The sequence below is a fragment of the Lepidochelys kempii genome, chromosome 2 (genome assembly GCF_965140285.1).
Source record: "Lepidochelys kempii isolate rLepKem1 chromosome 2, rLepKem1.hap1, whole genome shotgun sequence".
Classification (NCBI taxonomy): domain Eukaryota; kingdom Metazoa; phylum Chordata; order Testudines; family Cheloniidae; genus Lepidochelys; species Lepidochelys kempii.
The window spans coordinates 30195151-30222631 of record NC_136381.1 but is presented as its reverse complement, the minus strand read 5'-3'; the positions used below and the strand labels follow the sequence as shown (position 1 = coordinate 30222631).

Sequence of the window (27481 nt, the reverse complement as noted above, 5' to 3'; positions counted from 1 at the left end):
AAAGTCTGTTGGAATTTGAAATGGGGCGCATTTTCAAGTAAGGTTTAATTGCTCTTATATTTATCTCTCGGAAAAAAAATGTTGTTAAGTTTCAGGGTACATATCAGTGACTTGAAAGTAAAAATCCTTACAAGAACATGTACTTATTTAAAAGCAACCATTAAAAACCCAGAGAATTCAGAGCGAAGGTTGGACTTTGAAGGAGACCAAACATTACACTTATGAAAATGCAGAGTGTTAAGGCATCCAAATCACCTTATTTCTGTCCCCATAACAATTCTAGCCTTGCATGTCCCCTTCTTTGTTACTTTACGCCTACTTTGTGGGACGTGTTCATGTCGGATCAAAGACATTTTTTTCTAAGTGCTTCATGAAGACTATGGCTTAGAGCAGCAAATACCTTGATAATAGAATAGCCACTGTACTGATTTAGTGAACTGCCACTTCCACCCTCCCATCCTCCCTTCATCATCTTCTTCCATAAGGGCTTAAAGAGAGGTATTCAATCTATGGTTGTGGACATATTAGATCTGAAGAAGACTGCAAGGTTTTTAGCATTGAAATTGTGCATAACAGACCACTGGTTGACTACATACGGTACATGATTAATGCTGTGTGAAGATCATCATTCACTAACCTTAGCTCTTGTTATTATAGCATTATAATTTAATGATCTCAGGCTTGGAGTTTTGCATTTATACACTCAGTCTGTATCACATTTGTATAATAGTTGGCATGTGTTTTCTGAAAAGTGATGAGCATTCCGGCCTCGATCCAGCAAATCATTTAAGTGTGTGCTTAACTTTTGTCCCTTGACTGCTATGTGAAAATTAAGCATGTGCTTATGTGCTTTCTGGATAAGAATGCTCAGCGCTCTGCAAGTTTAAGTCCCTAATGAAAAGGGGGGAAAGACTGCCATTAGCCTGCTATTTTTAATCAAACAACTGTAACATGAATTCTGTTTGTGGATTGTGCATGGCTGTAAAGGAGGTCAAATTAGAAGATGATTAATAGTAAGGCATTTTAATGATGTAGTTACTGATGAGACGCAACTGCTTATTATGAATGGATAAGGTTCTTTTAGAGTTCCTGGGTTGCTTTTTCCCTCAGGGCATCGCTATTGAGACAGAGCTAAGGTTATGACAGTGCCTTACATGTGCATTTTCATGCTTTCATATGTTTGGCTTTCCTTTCCATTTAACCTTAACTCTGAATTTTTTCAGAGTGGTAACCGTGTTAGTCTGTATCAGCAAAAATAATGAGGAGTCCTTGTGGCACCTTAGAGGCTAACAAATTTATCTGGGCATAAGCTTTTATGGGCTAAAACCCACTGCATCAGATGCATGGAGTGGAAAATACAGGAGCAGGTATAAAATAAATGAAAAGATGCAATTTGCCTTACCAAGTGTATTTCATGTATTTATACCTGCTCCTGTATTTTCCAGTCCATGCATTTGATGAAGTGCGTTCTAGCCCATAAAAGCTTATGCCCAAATAAATTTGTTCGTTTCTGAAATTTTTGGATTTCTAATGGCTGTTTTTGACAACTAGACCATTCTGGTAATGTTTTTTCTGCTTCAAAGGGACCCCAAACTTTAATGCCAGTTTAACAAATGAGAGTTGTAAATAACTACAAATTATATCAAAGATAAGGAAGACTCCCAGAATGAAGATCATTTAAAAACAACTGGAAGAACTGAAAACTAAGAACTGCTGTGAGAAAATGGGAAGAGAAAAATCTTGGCAAAAGGATAAATAATACATGCAGAATTTGTCCACACTCTTCCAGAAACGTTGCCAAAATGACTGGATTAAGAACTCTTAATCTTGTTTCCTCTCTCAACCGGATCTCTCATACAAGAGAGAAAGCCTAGTCCCAGAACAAATCTTTGTAAAGGGACCTACAAAAAGAATTGAGGAAAAGAATCTCCCTGTACAACTCAAGGGCTTGCTGTTGAAAACCTTGCAGCTCCTATGCAGCTTCCACTACAGCTTTAGAGGTCCAGTGTCATTATTTAGTGCAATGAAAGTGCCTTTTGGTCAGTGCATCCATGTAGCTGCACCCCTATTGGATACACCCCTGCTCCCAAACACCTCTTCTACTGATAGACAGTATTCCCAAGGATCATTCTTCTGTGATATGCCAAAGAAGTAGAGTCTTTTTGAGTGGCCTCTCCACAGATAACACTTTCAAACACCATGTATAACAGACATGGGATACCTCTGCTGCCTTTGTGGCCTTATATGGTTATCACACATTTTAAAAACTTATGTATATAGGATCTGTCTGTCTAACTTCTACCATCACCATCTAACTGAGTGCCTACATGTAGAGAGAGAAGAGACAAATCTACTGTATACAGCAAAATCAGTGTAAAACATAATAAAATATATGACCCAAATTTTTTTATCTTACAGAAAAATACACATTATCTACTTACTAATACATTCAGGTAGTGGCTTATCCCAGTGACCATTTGGTTGACAGACTAAAACTGAAGATCCAAATAAAAAATGTCCAGGATTGCAGTCATAAAACACCACTGTTCCATAGGTGAAATTTCCATGTTCTATTTTACTTTCTCGTATGGAATTTGCAGGGATTCCAGGATCAGAACAGTTGACCACTACAAAAAGTGAAACTCATTTTTAGATTACACATGTATAATATATTGTTTTATAAAATAAATTTGTAATAGCTTTATTACTGAGGTCTGGATGCACAAAAGGATTTAGGCACCTAAGTCCATTAGGCACCTAACTCCCAGTTTTGGGACCATTATGATATGCAAATATCCCATCGAACCATGCAAGGCACCTAAATTCACTTGATTCCTAAGTTTTCAGAGTAAAAGTTCCTTTGGCACCTACACATCCGTCTCTGGCCATGTGCAATGCTTCCTCACTCCAGGTATCAGGATGCTTAGATGCTCCCATTTAAACCCACAGAGTGATTCACAAACCAGGAGAAGACAGGCATTTGGCCTAATAGGGCATGTGCAGGGTGTAATCCAGTAGGCATGCTCAGAAACTGCTTAACAGATTGGGTCCCATTCAAAAGCCAGACAGAGGGGGAGAAGAAGGAGGTGGTGCCCATCCTGTAACCCAGTATCAGGGGGTAGCCGTGTTAGTCTGTATCCACAAAAACAACAAGGAGTCCGGTGGCACCTTAAAGACTAACAGATTTATTTGGGCATAAGCTTTCGTGGGTAAAAAACTACTTCTTCAGATGCAAGAAGTGTTTTTTTACCCACAAAAGCTTACGCCCAAATAAATCTGTTAGTCTTTAAGGTGCCACAGGACTCTGTTGTTCCTGTAACCCAGTGATTAAAGCAGAGCTATTTTCCCTCCCTCGTCCAATGACTGTTCCACTATGGATATATATTTAAATAGTCAATGGACCACAGGGAGCAGAAAGTGTGAGAATGACCATGTAGTCCAGTGGTTAGGACATCCACTTGAGAGTTGAAAGGCACAGTCCTTTTTCCACAATCACTCTTTCATTATTTATCTACAGTGGAACAACTTCAACAGGAGAGATTCAGGGAACCCCACAGACTGTCCCATAGCTCTGTGGTTAGAGCACTCTCCTAAAAGGTGGCAGACCCCTCTTCAATTGAACCTCAGTCTTTCACATCCCAGTAAGCACTCTAATCACTAGGATAAACATGATAAGAAGAGCACCACTTCCCCTTCCTCCTCAGCTTCTTGCTAAAGGAGAGGGTTCACAGCAGAGACTCATTAGCAGAGCTAGGTGTCTCCTTGCCTCCTGGATTTAGGTGACTATCTCTAAGAGAGGGGCAGGGCTTAGCATACACCCCTCTGGTTGGCATCTTCCACTGACTAGCTTAGGGGGGAAGTTAGCCTGTCTGTCTGTCTATCTATCTCCACCTTTCACTGAAGGGAGCTTTTGTTAATGACATGAACAACCTGGTTGGTTATTTGGGATCCTCAGCTTCTCCTAGATTCCTACTTTGAAAAAGTAGCTAAGAGCAGTTTTCTTCATCTGCATCTGGTTAGGGGTTGTGACCTTTCTTTTTGGATGCAGAACTCATCATGGTTCTCCATGCTCATCACCTCCAGGACAGATCATTACAATGCAGACTACATGAAGTTACCATTGAAGGTAATCTGTATACTACATGCAGAATGGTACGGCCCACCCTACTTAACTGTGCATATCATCATATCATACCTGTGGCCCTGGAATACTCTGTAGATTGGAAATCCTAGTAATCTATTTCTAGGTACAACACAGGGAACTGATTCTTACTTACACAACCTTACATATTTTTCATCCTGGCTGTTTTAAAGCTATTTTACATTCCATCACGAACCGTGGAATTTGCTGGGATGCTCCAGTAATGACATGTGATGACTGTACATCAAGCATTTTCATTGGAGAGAATAAGACATCTGGAAGCTATTCTTCTTCTGGCCTGACTTTATTAGCCTTCAAGTCAAGACTTATCTATTCACCCAGGCCTTTTATTTCAGTAGATAGGTTGAGTGGACAGAGTGTTAATTGTGGCTTATAGGAAGTTTCTGGACTCAATTTCTATTTTCTGTTTTAAGATCAAGTGTTTTATAGTAATTGTACATGAACATAGATACTATGATGTATTCACTTTCAATAAAATGAAAAAACGTATTAGTTCTACATCACTCTTAAATACTGATCATTTAGCGTAAACTGCAAAAAGCTCTGGTCATTATAATAATCAGTATGAGCACTGCTGTGGTTTTCTTATAATTGAAATAGTGACCTTTTAGAAAAGGTACAGCACTTTTAAGAATTTTATAGTGTGCATTGAACATACGAACAATATGCAAGTTTGCAGGTATTTGAGAGAGTACCCATTTTAAGTAGTGTCATAAATATAAAGGGAAGGGTAAACCCCTTTGAAATCCCTCCTGGCCAGGGGAAAGCTCCTCACACCTGTAAAGGGTTAAGAAGCTAAAAGTAACCTCCCTGGCACCTGACCAAAATGACCAATGAGGAGACAAGATACTTTCAAAAGCTGGGAGGAGGGAGAGAAACAAAGGGTCTGTGTCTGTCTGTATGCTGGGTCTTTGCTGGGGATAGACCAGGAATGGAGTCTTAGAACTTTTAGTAAGTAATCTAGCTAAGTATGTGTTAGATTATGATTTTTTTAAATGGCTGAGAAACGAATTGTGCTGAATAGAATAACTATTTCTGTCTGTGTATCTTTTTTGTAACTTAAGGTTTTGCCTAGAGGGGTTCTCTATGTTTTTGAATCTAATTACCCTGTAAGATATCTACCATCCTGATTTTACAGGGGGGATTTCTTTATTTCTATTTACTTCTATTTTTTATTAAAAGTCTTCTTGTAAAAAAACTGAATGCTTTTTCATTGTTCTCAGATCCAAGGGTCTGGGTCTGTAGTCACCTAGGCAAATTGGTGAGGCTTTTTACCAAACCTTGTCCAGGAAGTGGGGTGCAAGGTTTTGGGAAGTATTTTGGGGGGAAGGACGCATCCAAACAGCTCTTCCCCAGTAACCAGTATTAGTTTGGTGGTGGTAGTGGCCAGTCCAAGGACAACGGGTGAAATATTTTGTACCTTGGGGAAGTTTTGACCTAAGCTGGTAAAGATAAGCTTAGGAGGTTTTTCATGCAGGTCCCCACATCTGTACCCTAGAGTTCAGAGTGGGGGAGGAACCTTGACAAGTAGGTATGTAGATTAATATTTTTTTTAATCCGTGCAAATCTCAATATCATCGAAGTCATAACTAGAGTTGCTGCACCTTAAAAAGACCAGTATCAATGATCTGATGCAAACACTTAGCTCTCTTGTACTCTGTTGTACCCTATGAACAATTTAGGATTTCATGGATGTGTGTAAAGTTTTCATAAATCAATGTGACCAATACATTTATTGAGCCTCTGATCCCTATAGGCAATAACATATAATAGGGAGTATGGTACATTATTGTGGAAATACCAGTACACCAGGATAATTTATTGCTATTGGGCTGAAGACCAAATATACCTGCTGCTCTTAGTACACAGTGGGAGTTTTCTATTGTGAATTAAAAAAGAATAATAATGTCTTAACTACAAATAAAAATTTTAAAATAAAGTTCTGTAAATGGTTTTTCACTAGGGCTCAAGGCAGAGTGATGAATCTAATTGGAAGGAAAATGTATTAAGTAAGATGAATATAAACACACTATATGATTAAACATTCTATATCATCCTAGAACCCAAGCTCATAGGAAATTTCAGGAAGCTCACATGATGCTGACTCAGCTCCAGGATAGCTCTTTGATGCTATTTCTACTTGGATGAAATCAGGATTTCTGGAGAACTACATATTTTCTAAAGGGAGACAATTTTTTAAATCTTCAAAACATATTTCTGTAACCCTCCAGTTCTTGTGTATCAATATATTCATTTCAAAAGACACTGCTGTAAAAGCTTTGATCAGTAGCAAAAGGGCTGATCCAAGGAAACTAGGCTATAATCTTCTGTGTTTTATTGGGAACAGTAGTATATTTATAATAATTGAAAATGAAAAAATAAAACCAAATACAAATTTTAAAATTTCAAGGGTATATTGACATGACAGAAGGTGATGTGGCTTTGCTTTTATGGTCTGATAAAAACAATTGCTATTCAACTGTATATAACTGTCATAAATATAAAGGGAAGGGTAAACACCTTTAAATCCCTCCTGGCCAGAGGAAAAACCCTTTCACCTGTAAAGGGTTAAGAAGCTAGGATAACCTCTCTGGCACCTGACCAAAATGACCAATGAGGAGACAAGATACTTTCAAAGCTGGAGGGGGGAGAGAAACAAAGGTTCTCTCGGTCTGTGTGATGCTTTTGCCACGAACAGAAAAGGAATGGAGTCTTAGAACTTAGTAAGTAATCTAGCTAGATATGCATTAGATTCTGTTTTGTTTAAATGGATGATAAAATAAGTTGTGCTGAATGGAATGTATATTCCTGTTTTTGTGTCTTTTTTGTAACTTAAGGTTTTGCCTAGAGGGATTCTCTATGTTTTGAATCTGATTACCCGGTAAGGTATTTACCATCCTGATTTTACAGAGGTGATTCTTTTACTTTTTTTCTTCAATTAAAATTCTTCTTTTAAGAACCTGATTGCTTTTTCATTGTTCTTAAGATCCAAGGGTTTGGGTCTGTGTTCACCTATGCAAATTGGTGAGGATTTTTATCAAGCCTTCCCCAGGAAAGGGGGTGTAGGGTTTGGGGGATTTGGGGGGGAGATGTTTCCAAGCGGGCTCTTTCCCTGTTATATATTTGTTAGACACTTGGTGGTGGCAGCAATAAAGTCCAAGGGCAAAAGGTAAAATAGTTTGTACCTTGTGGAAGTTTTAACCTAAGCTGGTAAAAATAAGCTTAGGGGGGTTTTTCATGCAGGTCCCCACATCTGTACCCTAGAGTTCAGAGTGGGGAAGGAACCTTGACAATAACACATTGAGACATTTTCTAGTCCCCGAGTTAAGGTTTATAATATCTTTATATTGGGTTTGGAGAATGACAATTTCATTCATATGCATACAGTGAAACAATTATTTTGTTTTAAGATACTGCTTCATTTATTCCCTATCCATAATAAAATCCAAAGGTGAAGGTGTGAATCATTTACTGTCAATGCAACATTTTAGCGCTTCCAAGAATCTTACTAGGCATGGTGATAACTGAAGTTATCTATACAGGCCAAACTATATATTCAAAGTTGGGCTTTTACATCTATATTTGTCCCTTGTTTAAAAGAGGCATGCTTTTCAGATATGCCACATGCCCTATGTCTCTAGTTAAATCAATGGAAGAATATCTTATGAACAGATTACTTTTATTTAGGTGCCTAAATATGGCTTTAGGTGCCTAACCTGGGTGTCTTGTTTGGGCCTGTTGGTACAAAGTGTCATTTCATTTGTACAAAGAAAAGGTTCTAAAATCTGCTACAAAGAAATTTGGGTTAAATAAGTTACTTCTATAAAATCAATTATACAGTGAAAAATGAGAAAACAGGCTTTTAAAAGACATTATAAGTGAGTATAAGACCTCAAATTTAGATTTTATTTTAAAAAGGTTTCTATGTTCATGTAAATGTTTTCATGTTTCTATTTTAGTTTTAATTTCAGTGAAGACCTTTTAAATTCCATCTCCTGAATTTTGCTCATGAATGAGTACCTGAAAATAAAAACAATAGGAACTAAAATGAAACTGCCCAGTTTAATTTCATAGTTCAGTCTGAGTGAAATGCAAACAGCAAACTAATTGTTAAGTGGTGAAAAATAAAATTAGATGTAGAAAATGTGTTCTGTTTAAATAGTCAAATTTTCTATAAGTAATTCCCATGATGATTTTTAAACATATATGCTTTGTTTTGACAATGTCCCTTTATTTATTTTTTCATATTCAGAGCAACCTCCAAATCTGTAAACATTTGTAATCATACCTTTACATATTGGTGGTGGATGGCTCCATTGCCTATTAGCCTGACACTGCGCTTTTGTTGGCCCTTGCATGGCATATCCAGTATTACAAGAGAAAGTCACAACATCATTGAAGTTGAAACCATTTCCACTTGTTCTTCCATAAATCGGACTACCAGGATGGCCACAGCTAACAGCTAACATCAGGAAAAAACAAGAGAGTGAAGAGCATACTGCTGTCACTTTTCATGGTATCATGTAATAGTGATGATTACTTAGTAGAATTCTAAAGGTCAGATCTTATGAGGTACTGAGTGCCCCCCCAAGAGGTATTTAAAGCTGTCAATTCATTTGATCTTAATGGGAACTAAACGAGCTTAGTATCTTTCAGGAGGTGCTGAGCACTTTGTGGGGATCAGGCCCTTATTTTCTAAACATGATAAAGAGCTTACAACTAAAACTGTATCTCAAAATTCTCCTTATTTTTTTCTTTCTGAATGGCATTTTAATCGGTTAGGAATGTATGGTACAAAAGGTTAATCATAAAATATCTGTCCATGGTGCCTAATCATTTAGCACAGTGCATTTCCAATGTCAAATGGTCATGATCATTACATCTAAACAAGCAGTACTATAGAAATACATAATAAAATTATGAATGTCATTAACAATATAACTGATAGACAAATAAAAGAGAAATCAATATTTTTGTCTACTTCTATTAAGCTATGAGTTTACAGTACTAACACTTCTAGACATCTATTGTAACATTATGGACAATTGCAATGTTTAATGGTATGTCTTTCATTGCTACAATCCTTTAAGTCAACCTCCTTGCCCTTTTCTGATGTATTGTACTGCACAATTCCACTGTGTTCAACAAAACAGCTTCTATAATTGGTTGTGAAGAACGAAACTATGTTCACCTTCTTTACTGTTAGCAATGACCCAGGAGCAATTATTTTTCAGTTCTGCTGTTGATGTTAACCCAGTGCTTTGGAAATTCCTGTTGAACTATGTTTCATTCTTGCTTTAAAGATTATTGACAAATAAACTCGTTCCCTAATGTCCAATACTTATTTCTATCTTGAACAAAAAGAGTAGTGGCATTAATCCATTGCTGAATGATTACAAATAGGAACAGAACAATGAGGTGTGTGTTTGTGTGTGTGTTTCTGTACTTTATTTATAATTTATTACTATTAACTACAGTAATAAAGTATTATTTTCAGAAACCTCTATCATAAGTAAATCAAATGACAAATGAACAACTTAGGTAATGGGATAACAACAGAACTGGTTCCACTGTGATTAGTTGAGATTTTTATGGCCAGGGCTTTCTATTATAAAGCTCTAGGTATATGAAAAAGAGGGTATTGTCAGTAATATTAGAATAATTTCAATACTATAATATCAATTTAACACTAATTATGAACCACAGTTGGCATTTCCACAATTACTTTTCATATACACTCTTATGAAAGGGACAAGCAGTCTCAGAAGGGACCATTTTAAAAAAATAAGTAAGTAAATAAATAAATAAATATGCATAATACCAATTTTTTGCATCCCTCTCTTTTTCACCATAACCCAAGTTTACTAAAAAGAATATATTTAAAGAAGAAACTTGTTTTTTCTCATGTGAGGTTAACTTATGTAACATGTTAACCTAGTTAACATACATGAAGACCCTCATTTTCATAAAACACTATTGATTAAATAAGTAATAAAATCTCAGTGAAAATTAAACAAGTTTCTTGATGTGAACATTTCTGTCTTCAATGCTAACAGTATAATTTGAGATCTAACAACTCTTTCTACTGATCAATAGTAAATACACATAAACTTTCAGGTAAGATCCTCAAAAGCATTTTCAAAAGTGACATAGGCACTTATGCTCCTTAGTCCCCCACTGATATTCAGTAAGCCAGTCTCTGAGGGGCCAGATTTTCAAGGGTATTTAGGGGCCTTAAGATGCAGATGAACATCAAGTGGAATTTTCAAAAGCTTCTGGGTGCCTAATTCCTATTGATTTAAATAGGAATTAGGTGCCTACGCTCTATAGGAGTCTGATCTTTTAAAAATCCGGCCCTAAATCACCTTTGGAAATCAAAATGGAACTTGGGCACTTGTACAATAAGCTAATGTAAGCAGTAAACATATTGCACAAGTAAGATATCTTTCGTCATGCTTACTTACGCACACAGGATGGAAGCTGACCAGACCAATTGTGATCTTGTTGGCATATTCGTACAGAAGAACCAATCAAGCGAAAACCAGGGTTGCACTGGTACACAACTGTATCTCTGTACCCATAATTCTCTCCAATCACTTGACCATTGACTATGAGATCTGGAACACCACAGTGGCCAGCTGCAATTTTCAAATTATGGTAACAAAACCAAAAATTACTATGATTCAGAATACATATGATAATATTTAAAATATCCCTCTTAATGAAAAATAATCTACTTCTTTACATTTAAAATGAATATTTTAACAAGGTTTAACTTCTCAATTTCTTTAATTGATTTCATTCAAATTATAATTTGTAAGCCGATGGAAAACAAACAACCAAATACTTCTTTCATACATAAAAAGATCATGTCTAAAAATTAGAAATGCAAATCAAACAAACAAAGAGCTTCTGTGGTATTTTTACTATCAAATTTGCATTCCAGAATTTCAAATTGAGGCATCTACCCCTTTCAACAACAACAAAAAGGGATAAATTCTTCCCTGGAATAAGACCACTGGCTTCAGTGTATTTGGGCCAATATGCGTAATTGATACCCACAAGAAAAGATTGGTGGTTTTTAACTAACATTTTAATTAGAGCCAGTCAAAACTCTGAATTTCTGTTCAACTCAAAATTGTATAAAAACCAAACAAAAATTCCAATATTTCCCATGGAATGCAAATTCTGAAAAAAATGGTTCAGGTCAATCAAAATTTCAATTTTGATAAAAATCAAAACAATTCTTCTAATCTTGACTTTTTTGTTATTATTTTATAATTTATAATATAATAGAAGTTTAATAAATTTATAAACAATTTAATTTTGACACAAAAATTGAAACATTTTATTCTGATAAGTTTGAAACCTTCCATTTTAACCTTACTGATTTTTTTTTCATTTTCTAAATGGAATTTTGTCTAAATCAAGAAGTTCCCAGAGAAAGTTTTGATATTGACAAAACAGCATTTTCCAATGGAAAAAACATTTGACCCAAACATTTTCACCATCTCTACTTTTAATTGATAAATAGTGGAGATGCAAAATCCCACCTGCTTTTTTTCTCTCATTTATTTTCTTCTCTCCTCTTTCTTTTCTTTCATTGGTTCATTGTTTTCTTTTATACCTGAGTTTTCTTATATTTAGACATCTGGTCAGCAATAATTAAAAACAGCTGAGAGAGAATTGTAGATAATTTAGCTGCCAAACTCTACTAAGCGTCTACTGAGCATGTGTGAAGTGTGATTTTTCAAAGGCTTATAACTTGACCAAATTTTGGTGAATTTTCACGGGAATAGAAAAGGCACATCCCTGAAACCACACAACAAAGTTTTATTTACCTCATTTTCCTCTTGGAAATGGCTGGTTTTGCTGAAACTTTCCAAAAAGAAATCATACCCCTGTCATGGAAAATTTCAGCCTGAGTGAGTAAAGTTTTGCAAAGTTATATGTAACCGAAAATGAAGTCTTATAATGGAAACCAGCGTGCGATTTTAGTTATAGTCATTGCTGCCAGTGCCACTTATAATGCAGTACAAGGACTTATTACCAAACTGAGATACACTATAATTTCTTCCCTTAAGTACACTATGTGTGCTTGAGAAATATTCTCTATTTCCCTAAACGTAGCTGAAGGAATTACAAATGCATTCACATGTACAATAAATGTGAGCAAGTTCTAGTTATCTTTGCTATTTAATTAAATGTTGTGCACTAAAATATGAGTTGGTCAGCAAATGCCCTGTTACTGAAAATAAAATAAAGGAAGATAGTTATTTTCTACTTTATTAATGACTATACTGGGTGAACCTCAAATTATGTTAGTGTCTCCCTCCCTGACCATGCAGCCATAAGATAGCAACAATCTTGAATTTGTACCATATAAGGTGCAAATACATGGCCCCCTATGGAAAGGATGACAGTGAGAATGAACCATATGTGACAGGTATTAGCCACGTTGCTTAAAGCTAAACTACTGTAAGGTGCTCAGACGGTATGGTGATGAGGAACTAAATATGGAATAGATTAGACCAAGTATTCAGATAGTAAAGAAGCATCTCAGAGGCTGCACCACCTGTGTAATGCAGTACAAAACTCACGAAAAGGAAAGATAAGGTCAGGCAAGAGGTATAGACAGTGCATTAGCCAGTGCAGTATTGCCAAGTCCAAGTATTCAAAAATAATGAGTCAGGCCCCACAAAATCACAAGGTTGCTTAAAAATCATGAGGATTTTTAAATTATTATGTTTTGGATTCTATTTATTTGCTATTAGGTTTCTGAGCGTTTAGGATGCATTCAAGTCACATTTTCAGAATTTTCTCTCCTTTTCATTCTTTTAAAAAAAATAAAAGCTGAAATTCTCTTGTAATCAGTTGCCTCCAGCAGCTGATGCTTTAAGAAACAACAAGGAGACCGATGGCACCTTAAAGACTAACAGATTTATTTGGGCATAAGCTTTCGTGGGTAAAAAACAAAAGCTTATGCCCAAATAAATCTGTTAGTCTCTAAGGTGCCACCAGACTCCTTGTTGTTTTTGTGGATACAGACTAACACGGCTACCGCCTGATGCTTTAAGAAAGACACCATATACTGTGAGACTCACCATAATATCATCAAAATTCACAACACTGCTAGTGAATGAATTCATGCATACCACTGATCCAGTTGCACAACACCCTTCCTAAGCAAGGAGTAGAGGCCCACATCTGCTATTGTTCCCCATGCTGTACTAGGGACAAGAACAACTGCATTCCTTGTCATATGTTCCTGAAATAATGCCCCTGTTATAAAAGTCTGCTTCAGGGTCCCTGTTGAGTTTCCAGAAAAACTGTATTTTGTTCTAGTTTTGTTTTAGTAGGTTTTATAGACTTGGCCCCAGAAGGCCCAACCCACCAGGCCTTCCTGTTACCAGGGGGAGGAGAGAATATTGAACTGGCAAGATTCTCTCCCCATCAATGGGAGTTCACATCAAACAGGTTGCAGGGGACCAGATTTTATGCCACCTGTAAGCTACTTTTGGTTGCCTCAACATTTTACGCTCTAGCTGCAGTAAATTTCATTTTACGGTCTATCAAGAAAATGCTTTTCTAAGGCATGTGGGGTAGCTACAGTCTGGCCATGCTGAGGGGGAGTAAACTATGTAGAAGTGCATGAAAGGAAAAATAACAACAAACAAATGGACACAAAACAACAACAAAAAACTAAGGAGCTTAAAAGAATGGTAACCTACCCTCCCCACAGAGAAAACAGAGCTGTTAACCAATATTTAATATTAAAATTTTAAATAAATACTACTAAAATGGGTATTAGTAACGAAGAGTACACTCTTCTCTGAGCATCCCCTTTCTTTTAGCTTACTGAAGTTTTATCCTGTGTCTGACTTCTGAATGGTTTAACCCTCTTCAAGAAGATGAAATAAGGAGCCTGTCCCACAAAGAGCAGCATGGGAAGGACAGAAACAGAGCAAAAGACCTAAGCACAAGGAAGACCTGGCTCTATCTCCCTGGCAAAACAGTACTGAAGCAATTAAATAAACCACTCTAGGATCTGGGTGCAATTTCTGGAACTGTGCATACATGTCACAGGAAATTTGCATGGCTGTAACAGAGAAAATTCATTTTAAATCTATCCCAGTCTAGCAGTGGTATCTGAACACAGTTTGAGAAAGGTTGAAATGTCCTAAAAATTTCACAGATCCTGCCAGACTAGCTCCTCCTAACTCCAAAATTGCTCTCACCCTACCTTTCAGAGATTCCGAGGCCCTGTGGCTTAATTATGCCTTCCTACTTCCAATTAGGGAACATAAAAAATGTTACATGACTAATTTTGAAATATTGACCATTCAGGAAAAAAGACATGTATTGATTCAGTTGTCCTCTATGAATAGTACAGCCTACTTTCACCCCAATTGCTGAGTGTTCAGAAGCAGGGCCGGCTCTAGGCACGAGCAAACCAAGCACGTGCTTGGGGTGACACTTTTCAAGGGGCAGCACTCTGCCCCCCCTTTTATTTTTTGCGCTTGGGGCAACAAAAAACCTAAAGCCGGCCCTGTTCAGAAGCATATCTCGCTCCCAGCTGAAGTATCCCAGAGCAGATGTTGTGGTGAAATCAGGCTGTAGGGCTTCAGAAGTGAAAGGATCTAGGTCCACAGCTAGAAAAAAAAATATGAAGATAGTTCTACTATTCTAGAATCCAAAGGCAACTAGCTATCATACATGCTAAAACCCCCTCAATATAGCATAATATGTCATACTAACATGACATCTTTATCTGATAATCTAAAAATAAGCCAAAAGTATTAGGGGCTAAGTCCTGAAGGTTTTACCCAGTTTTTACCCATTATTTACTCGGCCTTCAGTAGAAATTTTGCCTGATGAAGAGCTGAGTGAAAGATAGGTGAAGACTTTTAGGATCAGCCCCAATTAATAAATTCTGAAAACACCATCTGTCAGGCAGGAACTGATGATAAACTACATACTGATGGTATCTGTCTTCTTGTTTTTAAATGTGGATATTACAGAAAATGTCCTGTCAGCACAGACATACATAGTTCCTGCATATTCTGATAAGAGAACCTCTATAGCCACTGCTAAAATCTACACTCATTTATAGGCACATCCATCTCAGCCCTAACAAAGGCAAACACTCACTAGTGTATTCCAGAAGGTGGGTTTTTTTTTTAATTTTATTTATTTCCCCCTCTTAATCCCACACAACCACAGATTTGGCTTCCTTTACAAAATAAATGGAGAGAAACCAAACCAAACCAAACCAAACAATTTAAGAAAAGCCAGAATGAACTCCTTGGTTTTGATTTTCTGTATTGCAAGCTAATATATAGGCTGCCAAAATGAAAGGAAAAAATTCAGAAAAGGAGGGGCTCTTCTGAAAACTTTCATTTACTGAAGTTCCCATAACCAAGGAAACTACTTTCTTTGTCTGTACATCTTTGAGAATGGCTGCCTCATTATACAGGCAAAAAAGAGACAAAGAAACAGGTTTTTAAATGAAAATACTACGACTAAAATTTGGCAAACTTGCAAGAATAATTTTTACTTCTCTTCTCTTCTAGTCTTTTTTCTTTGATTCCCTTGAGACTCAAGCTATTTTAATGATTATTACCAGATTTCTTCTTCTTTTGTCATTTTGTGTTAAAGTGACTGTGATGGAAAGAATCCCAAAGTGCCCATTTGATATTTATAAGAATGTGAGCATACCAATAGCTGCATTTTCCTCTCTCTCTCTCATGTACACACACACATTTTTATTACCACTTCCATTGTTAATGGCCTTTCAGAATTTCCATCCTAACCTTTGTTTTCAGGGCTTCCTGACAGGAAAGGTGTGATTCTTTTTTCTTTTATTAACAATGTTTGAAACAAATCTATCTGGACATTTTAAAGATATAAAAGTACAATTCAGTGTAGAAGCTGGTGTTTCTTTGTACTCCAGTCTCTCTCGCTCTTTTTTTTAATGGAAAGTTTTTATCGCATTTAGCCTACAATATGGATAAAGTTTTTGGTCTGGGAAAAAGTACAAATTGTTTTGTTTAGTAAAATAGATGTCGCACATGCACAGTAACTTTTTTTGCCATTAAAAAAACAAACAAACAGTTACTTACCTGTTCTGTAATTGTTGTTTTTTGAGATGTGTCACACTTGTCCATTCCAATCTTGGTGTCTCTGAGGCCAGGGCATGGCCACTGGAACCTTCTTCCCCCAGCAATACCTTCTAGGTGGCTTGAGCTCCCCATGGCGTGGCACACCACTACATTCAGTATGAAGGCCAAAGCCACCCTTAGCCCTGCTCAATTCCTTCTTGCTGAAACTCCAATATAGAGCAGTAGTCACAGAATGGACATAAACAACATGTCTCAAAGAGCAACAGTCACAGAACAGGTTAGTAACTGCTTTTTCTTCTTCAAGGGATTACGTGTGTGCGTTTCACTCTTGGTGACTCACAAGCCACAGAAGAAGAGTCTATTTTAATACAGATTGGAGAACAACTCAACGCCCTTTAGCGTCGTCTCTGGAATCTTGCCCAAAAGGCCAATTGTGACCTCATCAACTGAGCTGTGACTGTGTCATGCAGAGTGACACTAGCCAACCTACAGCACATGCATATACAGGATGCAACCAAGAAGAAATTCTCTAAATGGAAAGTGATTGACCTCTCTCTCTCTGTCAGCGACTGCTATGAACAGCTGGGATAATTTACAAAAGTGTCTGGTTCAATCTAGATAAAATTGAAAGGATCTTCTGACATCCAAGATATGCAAACATTCTTCCGCCCTTTTTGTATTGTGACAAAGTTCCTCCACTACCTTGGTGGGTTTTGCACTTATTGGCGGATTTGCTCGCCTTGGAGCTTCACGGCACCCTTTAGTTTGGCTGTTTTCATGAACCCACAGTCCAGGTCAACTCCTCCTGTGTCTGACCAGGAGTTGGGAGGTTTGGGGGGAACCTAGGCCCGCCCTCTACTCCGGGTTCCAGCCCAGGGCCCTGTGGAATGCAGCTGTCTAGAGTGTCTCCTGGAACAGCTGTGTGACAGCTACAACTCCCTGGGCTATTTCCCCATGGCCTCTTCCCAACACCTTCTTTATCCTCACAATAGGACCTTCCTCCTGGTGTCTGATAATGCTCATAAACCTCAGTCCTCCAACAGTCCGCGTTCTCACTCTCAGCTCCTAGTGCCTCTTGCTCCCAGCTGCTCACACGCACACCACAAACTGAAGTGAGCTCCTTTTTAAAACCCAGGTGCCCTGATTAGCCTGCCTTAATTGATTCTAGCAGCTTCTTGATTGGCTGCAGGTGTTCTAATCAGCCTGTCTGTCTTAATTGTCTCCAGAAGGTTCCTGATTGTTCTGGAACCGCCCCTGTTACCTTACCCAGGGAAAAGGGACCTACTTAGCCTGGGGATAATATATCTGCCTTCTATTATTCTCCTGTAGCCATGTGGCCTGACCCTGTCACATATCCCGCCGCCCCCCTCCACTTCCCCCGCTCAACACTACGGGGTTGGGCAACTTGGGACATCAGGCAGTGTACTTTTGACAAGCCATCTGCATTGCCTTGGTGGCTTCCAGCCCAGTGTTGTATGGTGAATTGGAAAGGTTTTAGGGACAGGAACCACCTGGTCACCCTTGCATTCTTCTCTTTATTTCGCTGCATCCACTGGAGGGGTGCATGGTTGGTCACAAGGGTAAACCGTCGTCCCAGAAGGTAACAATGTAGTGTTTCCATGGCCCATTTCACAGCTAGTCACTCTCTTTCAACCACGGCATACTTCTGCTCTCTTGGGAGAAGTTTCCTACTGAGGTAGAGGATTGGGTGTTCTTCATCTCCGAACATCTGCGATAGAACAGCTCCCAATCCTACTTCAGATCCATCTGTTTGTAAATTGAATTCTTTGTTGAAGTCTGGGGCGATAAGCATGGGGTTATTGCAGAGGGCTGTTCTTAGATCCATGAATGCTTTCTCTGTGGCATCTGTCCACTTCACCATGTCTGGACCCCGGGCTTTTATCAGATCTGTTATGGGACTCGCTCTGGTAGCAAAATGGGGACTAAATCATCGGTAGTACCCCACCACACCCAGGAATGCCCGGACTTGCTTTTTCTGATTCGGCCAGGGCCAATTTTGGATAGCCTCTAGTTGGTTTAGTTGGGGCTTGACCATGCCTCTTCCTACAATGTAGCTAAGGTATTTAGCTTCAGCTAGCCCTATAGCACACTTGGCTGGGTTGGCTGTGAGGCCAGCCCATCTTAGCATGTCCAGAACTGCTTCCACCTTTCCTAAGTGGGTTTCCCAGTCGGGGGTGTGAATAATCACATCATCCAGGTATGCTGCTGCATAACTGGTATGGGGCTGTAGGAGCTTGTCCATAAGACGCTGGAAGTTGGCAGGTGCCCCATGCAGTCCAAAAGGAAGAACAGTATATTGAAACAGACCCTCTGGTGCAGAGAATGCCATCTTTTCTTTCGCATCTTTGGCAAGGGGAATCTGCCAGTATCCCTTTGTTAAATCAAGGGTGGTCAAAAATCAGGCATTGCCCAGGCGGTCAACTAACTCATCGATATGGGGTATGGGGTGTGCATCGAATTTGGATATCTCATTCAGCCTGCAAAAGTCATTACAAAACCTAGTGGTGCCATCAGGTTTGGGCACTAACACAATCAGGCTTGACCACTGACTGTGGGACTCTTCGATGACTCCCATCTCCAACATCCTTTTTACCTCTGCCTTGATCTCCCTTTTTGCTGCTGGGACCCGATAGGGCCTTAAAGTTACCTTTGCCCCAGGGTCTGTGATAATGTGGTGATATGCTTCGGTGGTCCGGCCTGGTTTGGTTGAAAACACATCCTGGTATCGGTTGATCATCTCAGTTACCTCCTTCTTCTGGTTTGGTGTCAGATCAGTGGATATCCTGATCTGCTCCTGCATGTTATTTCCCTGGATTGGGGTCTCTCTTGGGCCACTACACACTCCTCTCATTGGTGCCAAGGCTTTAAGAGGTTAATGTGACAAATTTGTTCTTGTTTCCGGCGTCCTGGCTGCCGCACCTTGTAGGTTACTTCCCCCACGGGTTCAACCACCTCATAGGGCCCCTGCCATTGGACTAAATGCTTGCTTTCTGCTGTGGGTACCAACACCATCACCTGATCCCCTGGTTGGAACTGTCGGACTTTTGCCTGGCGATTGTAATGGGTTTGCTGGGCCCCCTGCGCCTTTTCCAAATGTTCTGGTACAATAGGGGTGACCCAGGCTATCCGTTCTCACATCTGCAACACATGGTCAATTATGTTTCTCCCTTCACTGGGTTCCTCTTCCCAGATTTCTTTTGCGATATCTAGTATGCCATGGGGGTGGCGTCCGTATAATAATTCAAAAGGGGAAAACCCAGTTGAGGCCTGAGGTACCTCCCGGATTGCAAACATAAGATAGGGTAGTAGGGTGTCCCAATCTTTCCCATCCCGACTTACCACTTTCCTTATCTTTGCCTTGAGGGTTCGGTTAAACCTTTCTATACCAGCCCATCAGTCTGCGGATGATAGACTGAAGTTCTCAGGGTATGTATATGGAGCAGTGTACAGAGGTCCTTCATTAGCTTCGACATAAATGGGGTACCTTGGTCTGTTAATATCTCCTTTGGTAGCCCCACTCGGGCAAAGATCCCAACCAACTTTTAGCTATTGTTTTAGAGGCCATGTTCCGCAGGGGGTCGGCTTCTGGGTAGCGAGTAGCATAATCCAGAATGACAAGTATATATTGCAAAAAGAAAAGGAGTACTTGTGGCACCTTAGAGACTAACCAATTTATCTGAGCATAAGCTTTCGTGAGCTACAGCTCACTTCATCGGATGCTGTAGCTCACGAAAGCTTATGCTCAAATAAATTGGTTAGTCTCTAAGGTGCCACAAGTACTCCTTTTCTTTTTGCGAATACAGACTAACATGGCTGCTACTCTGAAGTATATATTGGTGGCCCCAGGCTGTGTTCTCCAGGGGTCCCACTACGCCCATGGCTATTTGCTCAAAGGAGACCTCTATGATGGGAAGGGGTACTAAAGGTGCCCTCAAGTGGGGATGGGGACTGTGCAGCTGACACTCCGGGCAGGACGCACAGTACCTCTGCACTTCTTTATGTACTCCGGGCCAGAAGAATTGTCACAGAATCTGTGCGAGGGTCTTCTCTACCCCCAATTGCTCCCCAAAAAGATGACTATGGGCCAGACTTAATACAGCATTCTGGTGTTTTTGAGGTACTAGGATCTGCTGTACCTTCTGCCCCTGTACTGGTGCAACCCAGTATAAGAGATTCTTCTTCATTATGAAGCACGGTCCTGGTCCCTGGGTTTTCCCTTCCATGGGGACCCCATCTATTTCGGTCACCTCCTTCCTAATGTTGTCGTACCTTGGGTCTTCAGCCTGGCCCCGTCCAAAATTTCCTCTCTCGGGGCTAATCTGCCTGAGATCTAGGGGGCCAGTCTCTGTTGCCTCTACTGGTTCAGAGGCGTTAGGGTGTGGGTCAGACTCGGGTGCTTCTCCCTCCTGGGTGGCCTCCTTTTCAGCTGCTCGGGTCCGCTTACCTATGAGAACGACCCTCTGGCTTTGGGCCAGTATTCGGGTTCCCAAGGCCTTAGCTGCCCTTCTTTCCCTTTTCACCTTTCTACGCTGTCTGGGAGTGGAGAACAAATCTGGGGATATTTCAGAGAAGGTTGGGGGTTGACAGTCTACTGTGGATGCCTCACTACTTTCAGGGCTTCCCCCTTTCTCCAATTCCCGAACCAGGAGTAAGTCTCGAAACCCTGGGAAGTCCCTCCCTATAAGCACTGGGTATGGGAGTTTAGGGATTACACCTGCTGCTACCTCAATAGTGTTCCCCTCAATCTCGATTTTTACTGGGATGGTGGGGTAATAACCAACTGTCCCATGGACGCATGTTATCCCCATACACTTAGCCCACAGCAGCTGACTACGCTTCAGGAGCTTCCCCAAGACAAGCATGATAGCACTCCCTGGATCAACCAGTGCTGTGGTCTCTACCCCATTTAGTTTCACTGGTCTGGTGTACATATGTGGGGTTAATGAGACGACCACAAGATGGATTAGGGAGCATGGGTCTGCCCAGTTTCCCAGATTACACTGCATAGACTCCTCGGCATTGGGACACTGTGCAGCTATGTGTCACCACTCCCTGCAGGCCTAACATCTGTATGGAGCCCTAGGCATTCCCCCGTCTCTTGGTTTGGGCAGTCTAACATCACGATCCTCTTTCCCCTCAGTACTCCGACTCTTTGTGGTTTCTGGTGGGCCTTCAGCCCCTCTCTTTTTCCACCTGGTGGCCCAGTCACCCAAGCTCTAGGGCTTGGTGATGCTAGTTTACCCCAGGGTGCTTCTTCCTTAACTGGTCGGGTCAGCTCCCTCGCCATCCTTTGCCTTTCTACCAGTGCAACAACCTCGTCATAGGTGGAGGGTTCATTCTGGCTTACCGAGACGCGAAGGTCTGGCGGTAGTCCTCTCATGTACCGGTTGATGACAAGAACCTCCAGTATCTTCTCTGGACTCTGGGACTCAGTTTGTAACCACTTTCATTCAAGATGGATGAGGTCATATAATTGGGACCGCGGGGTTTTGTTTTCCTGGTATCTCCACTCATGATATCGCTGGTCCCGCACTGCGGTCCTTACCCCAGATCTGGCCAGGATCTCTGCTTTCAGCTGGGGGTAGTCTGCCGCAGCCTCTTCAGGCAAATCATATTCGGCCTTCTGGGTCTCCCCACACAGGAATGGAGCAAGGATGCCAGACCACTGTTCTTGGGGCCAAACCTCCTGCAGAGCTGTCCTCTCAAAGGCCAGGAGGTATGCCTCTAGATTATCCTCCCGCATCATTTTCTGCAGCCAATTGCTGGCCCGCATGATCTGCGTCCCATCATGGGCGCGGTTCAGCTCTGTAAAGGCCTTTACCTCGTTTACCACTTCCCGCAACATAGCCCAGTCTTGAGCAGTCTGGTCCATCAACAGGCGATTAGTCTCTTGCTGCAGCCGCACTGCCTCCTGTTGGGCTGCTGCCTGGACATGGGTAGCCTCCTGCTGGGCAGCCGTGGCTTGTATCAGTGCCTGCACTACCTCTTCCATTGTCGTGAAAAAAAAGAAAAAATAGACCCTCTCCCCCTTTTTTTTCCCTCCAAACACCCTCCTTCTTCCGCCGCGCTGTGGACACAAAATCCCACTTCTAAAACCAGTTGTAACAAAGTTCCTCCTCTACCTTGGTGGGTCATGTGCTTACAGGTGGATTTGCTCACCTTGGAGCTTCATGCCAGCCCTTAGTTTGACTGTTTTGATGAACCCACAGTCCAGGTCAACTCCTCCTGTGTCTGACCAGGAGTTGGGAGGTTTGGGGGGAACCTAGGCCCGCCCTCTACTCTGGGTTCCAGCCCAGGGCCCTGTGGAATGCAGCTGTCTAGAGTGCCTCCTGGAATAACTGTGCAACAGCTACAACTCCCTAGGCTACTTCCCCATGGCCTCCTCCCAACACCTTTTCCATCCCCACTATAGGACCTTCCTCCTGGTGTCTGATAATGCTTGTACACTTCAGTCCTCCAACAGTCTGCATTCTCACTCTCAGTTCCTAGGGCCTCTTGCTCCCAGCCCCTCACAAGCACACAACAAACTGAAATGAGCTCCTTTTTAAAACCCAGGTACCCTGATTAGCCTGCCAGCCTTGATTCTAGCAGCTTCTTGATTGGCTGCAGGTGTTCTAATCAACCTGTCTGTCTTAATTGTCTCCAGAAGGTTCCTGATAGTTCTGGAACCTTCCCTGTTACCTTACCCAGGGAAAAGGGGCCTACTTAGGCTGGGGATAATATATCTGCCTTCTATTACTCTCCTGTAGCCATCTGGCCTGATCCTGTCACAGTATATGGGTCTGCCCAGTTGTGAGCAGAAATCAGGCAAATAAATTGGCTGATTAATGTGGAAAGGGGAAACCACCTTTGGGGAAAACTTCAGATGAGGGCGCAGGTAAACCTTATCCTTAAAACAGATTGTATATGCAGTCCCCAACATTAATGCCTGCAGCTCCCCTATCCTTCTGGCCAAGGTAATGGCCACCAGAAAAGCCATCTTCATTGAAGGAAGCAGGAGAGAAAAAGGTGGCCAATGATTCAAATGGGGGACCCCAAAGCCTTAACAATAGTAAGTTTAAATCCCATGAGGGAATAGGGTTTTGCATTTGAGGATATGATTTAACTAAGCAGTTTAAAAACCTAAGGGACATGTCATTGGAAAAAACAGTCATTATCCACCTTAGGATGGAAAGCTGAAAGTAGTGTCAAGATATACTTTGGTGGAACTAACTGCCAAATCTTGATGTTTCAGGTTTTATAAGTAGTCCAGAACATGTTGAACTGAAGAACTCAGTAACGCCCCATTTTGGTGAGACCAGATGGAGCTATGCCTCTATTTAGCAAGGTAAGTAGCTTTTGTTGAAGGCTTTCTACTATATAGCAGGATCTTTTGAACCTCTTTCAAGCAAGACTGCTCTCTAGTGGAACATCTTTGCAGTTATGTGAAGGGATTGTAGGCTCAGGTGAAGAAGGCAACTGGGATCCTGGGAGATTTGTTCCTAGTCCAGTGGAAGTGAAATTGGAAGTTTCACTGACAGCGCCAGGAGAGTGGAGAACCAGTGCTGGGGGCCACGCCGGTGTTATAAGTGTGCCTGTCCTGGTCTTCTCTTATTTTTAGCAATAATCTGTGAATGAGCAGGACTGGTGGAAGAGAGAAGAACGGCATGCTTGACCACATTCGTAAAACGGCATCTGTTATGGCATGTAAAATGTGGCCCTGTAGGGAACAGAACTTCTGACACTTTTTGTTGGACTGCGTCGCAAGTAGGTCTATTTGGGGAAACTCCCACTGTTGGAAGAAGTATCTAGTCACATCTAGGTGAACAGACCACTTGCAATTTGTAAATTACTCCTTGGGGAATTCTGCAACACTGTGCAATGCAGAAGTTTGCAGAAATTAACATTATGCACACATAATTTCCTTTCCTCACAGAAATGGGCTGCAGTGCTGCTCAGCAGAGCCCAACTTAGAAGACACTGCTGAGGAGAGAGAAAGAGGGAGCTAGAGAATTCCTGGCAGCTGCAGTTCCCAGCATGCCCTGAGGGAAGGAGAGGGTGGCACACAGTAAACTCTGTGCAGCCTGGATCTGACCATCAGGCTGTTTCTCCCTCTGCAGCCCTTGGATCGGGGGAAGGGGGACAGGTGTCTGGCCAAAGGGGGCGACCCGCAGCTGGCCTCTGGAGGGGAAGGGGTGCAGGTATCTGGGATGAGGGGTCCTGCGGCTGGGCTCTGGGGAGGAGGGGATTCAGGTGTATTGGCTACTGGGAGCACAGGTGCTCTCTGGGGAGGGGGCAGAGAAACAGGAACTGGGTTATCACAGGGGTTTCTTTAACTCTCTACTCCTGGGGGGAAATTTGTGTGTTTTTTTATTGTTACAGACATATTTCCTGACAGGTATTTTGAAATAAATTACCAAAACAATTGAAACTGGTGTTATTATGTAGTGTTATTTTGACAAATAAATTTTGCAGAATTTTAAAATATTGTGTGCAGAATTTTTTTTGTTGTTATTGCAGAATGCCCCCAGGAGTAGTATATGATCTGCTCTGGTGGCCTGCTAGGTCATTCTGCATGCCCTGCAAGTAAGATTTTTCTAGATCTACTGAGTTGGGAATATTCCCAGAATAAATTAATTTCTTGACATAGTGGAGAAGAGTGGACACCCATCTGCTTGTTGAGGTAAAATATTGCTGTTGTGTTGTTTGTGACTACTAATAGGCTGCCTCCCCTGATCTGCGATAGAAATACCTGGCACACCTGTCTGACAGCTTTCAGTTCCCGGACACTAATGTGTAAAGGTAAGTTGTCTGAGGACCACAGACCCTTTGTTTGTAGAGAACTTAGGTGGGCTCACTATTCTAGGGCCAAAGCATGTCATTAGTGTGAGAGTCAGTTGCAGGTGGGCAATGGAAAGCCTACACATGCCTTGGCTGGATTTGTCCACCATTCTAGGGAGATGAAGACATGGGAGAGCACACTTATCACCGAGTCTCACTGATAGTGGCTTGTTGAGTAGACTGATGACAACCAGCCCTGAAGAATTTTGAGTCAGTCTGAAGTATTGAACCATATAGGTGCAAGAAGCCATGTGACCTAGAAGCCTCACATAAATTGTTTGAGGCTTTTTGGAGTATTTTAGTTTAGTATTGTCACAGGACAAGATAATCATATAAGAGGGGTTCAAGCCTAGCTCTGCACTGTTGCTTGTTTATACATGGAACAGGGGTATTGTGGGGCTGATTATTCCCAGGACATATGGGGACTATAAGCCTTACAGCAATGTATGTTGCGGGGAAAAAAAGGAGAGATATAAGATAGACAGATCCCTTTTGTCTGGTTGGTGAGAGGCCCAACAGGAGCAGGAGCTGCTTGCAGGCCATCCCAGTGAGGGAACCTGCAGAGAGAAAAGTCACCAATGAGCTGTTCAGTGAGAGGAAAGACAGAGGAAGGAGTCAGACCTGTTGTGGACAGTTTGGAACAGGCTAGTCAATCTATCCTGAAGAAAAAAAAACATGGATAGGAATCATTTCCTCTATAATTTAAAAACTATTTGTATTATATTCTCATTCTTATATGTCCCTCATTACTGTACTATCTGAGGGCCTTCCAGAAATACAGCAAATGATGTGACTAGCATATTTGTGTGAGCCTTCATTAAACTAGACCCCACAAGGGGGGGGGGGGTATTCAAACTCCAGGGGCAGGTTTTAATTCCTGTCATAATAAACTGAATACTGTTTCATCTTGAATGTCTGATTTGGTGCATAGGGATGAGTGGACAGAAAATAGTGTTATAGCCATTGAACGGGAGGGGAGGAAGACTCCGTTTTGGAGCCTCTTCAGGAAATCAGTAAAACATTGAGTGATCTTATTATGGATTTTGTAATGTTACATAGATAATTAATGTATTTGAAAATTATCTTGGATAAAAGCTGTGATAGTTACACACTTGGCCTTCCTTGAGAACTTGAGGGGGATATTAATATGTTTGTGGTTTTATTAATAACTTTAATCCTACTCTTCAAGTCTCTAAAATATTTCATATTTCAGCTAAAAATATTTTTCCTGTGATTCTTGCTAAACTGATCCTACATTCTGCTATTGCCACTCTGGTATTGTTGAGTGTTTGATTTTGAATGGTTGATGAGTTATATTTGAAAAATATTACTACTCCCCCCCCCAAGTTAAGAAAGTACATATTTTCCCAGATAGTGCTAAAAACTCATTTATATTTTAAAAAGAAAAAAATGTATTCTTTTATTCTTTGGCTTTTAAAGCATTGGTTATTTTTTGCTCCTAAACTATGGCTTTACAAAGATCAGAAAAAATAATCTTTTCTTAGAATTTGCTGATTCTAGTGAATTTTATCTTCCACAGAAGGTAGTACCTGAATTAGACAAAGAAGGGAAACTCTTTCTTTGTTGCCATGGATTCAATTACTTGTTTTTGTCAGTTGATTACCTATACCTTACTTTATTTTGATTCATCAAGCAGAAAAAAGAATATATATGCAATATTTCTACTTACAGATGTAGCCAATGATTTTCGTTTAGTGTTCTCTTATTGGATGATGTTATGATTAACATGTTATGTCACATATAATCATTGTATGTTAGAATAAAGTTGTAGATTATAGAAGTATAAGTGAACACTAAACTAAAATCATTGGTTACATATGCATGAAACCGTGCAGTTCGAAATTATATATTGTGGCAGAGCTCTGACCTTGTCCCCGTGGGTCCCGCTCTTCTACTGTGACCCTCCATGTAGCCCTTCTCTCTCTAGCACCAGGGTTACAGTCCACTGAGTTCTTTTCATCATAAGCCAGCAAGGAAGTTGGTGAGAGAACCCCCACAGTCTCTGTTTTCCCTATGGGCTTTTTCCCAAACAGTTTAGCCTCCTGTCCTGACAGGGGCCAGTCTTCCCCTCCCAGGAGGTGTTTCTTTAGTGTCGGGTTGTGGGGAACCCAGGCCCACCCTCTACTCCGGGTTCCAGCCAAGGGACCCTAATGGCAGCAGCTGTTGGCAGCCGACCTTTCACTTCCAGAGTTTCTACATTTTCCTGGGCCACTTCCCCACAGCTCTCCCGCTTCCCTCTCTTAACGCCTTCTTCACCCTTACCTTAGGGCTCCCTTTCCAGTGGCTTGAGGTTCTCTTCATTACCCAGCACTTCAGCCACACTTCCTCTGGTTCC

The 27481-nt window shown here is 40.9% G+C and overlaps 1 protein-coding gene across 2 annotated transcripts in view; it reads right to left on the bottom strand.

Annotated features, from left to right (window-relative positions):
* The window catches only part of CSMD3 (CUB and Sushi multiple domains 3), a 1215628-nt gene that overhangs the window by 85731 nt on the left and 1102416 nt on the right, over nucleotides 1-27481 (bottom strand). For both annotated transcript variants that reach the window (XM_073330296.2, XM_073330291.2), the window contains 3 exons: nucleotides 10627-10800; nucleotides 8451-8624; nucleotides 2442-2627 (listed from right to left, as the gene is read on the bottom strand). In XM_073330296.2, the coding sequence (XP_073186397.1) occupies nucleotides 2442-2627; nucleotides 8451-8624; nucleotides 10627-10800 (534 nt within the window). The remainder of the gene's footprint in view (nucleotides 1-2441; nucleotides 2628-8450; nucleotides 8625-10626; nucleotides 10801-27481) is intronic.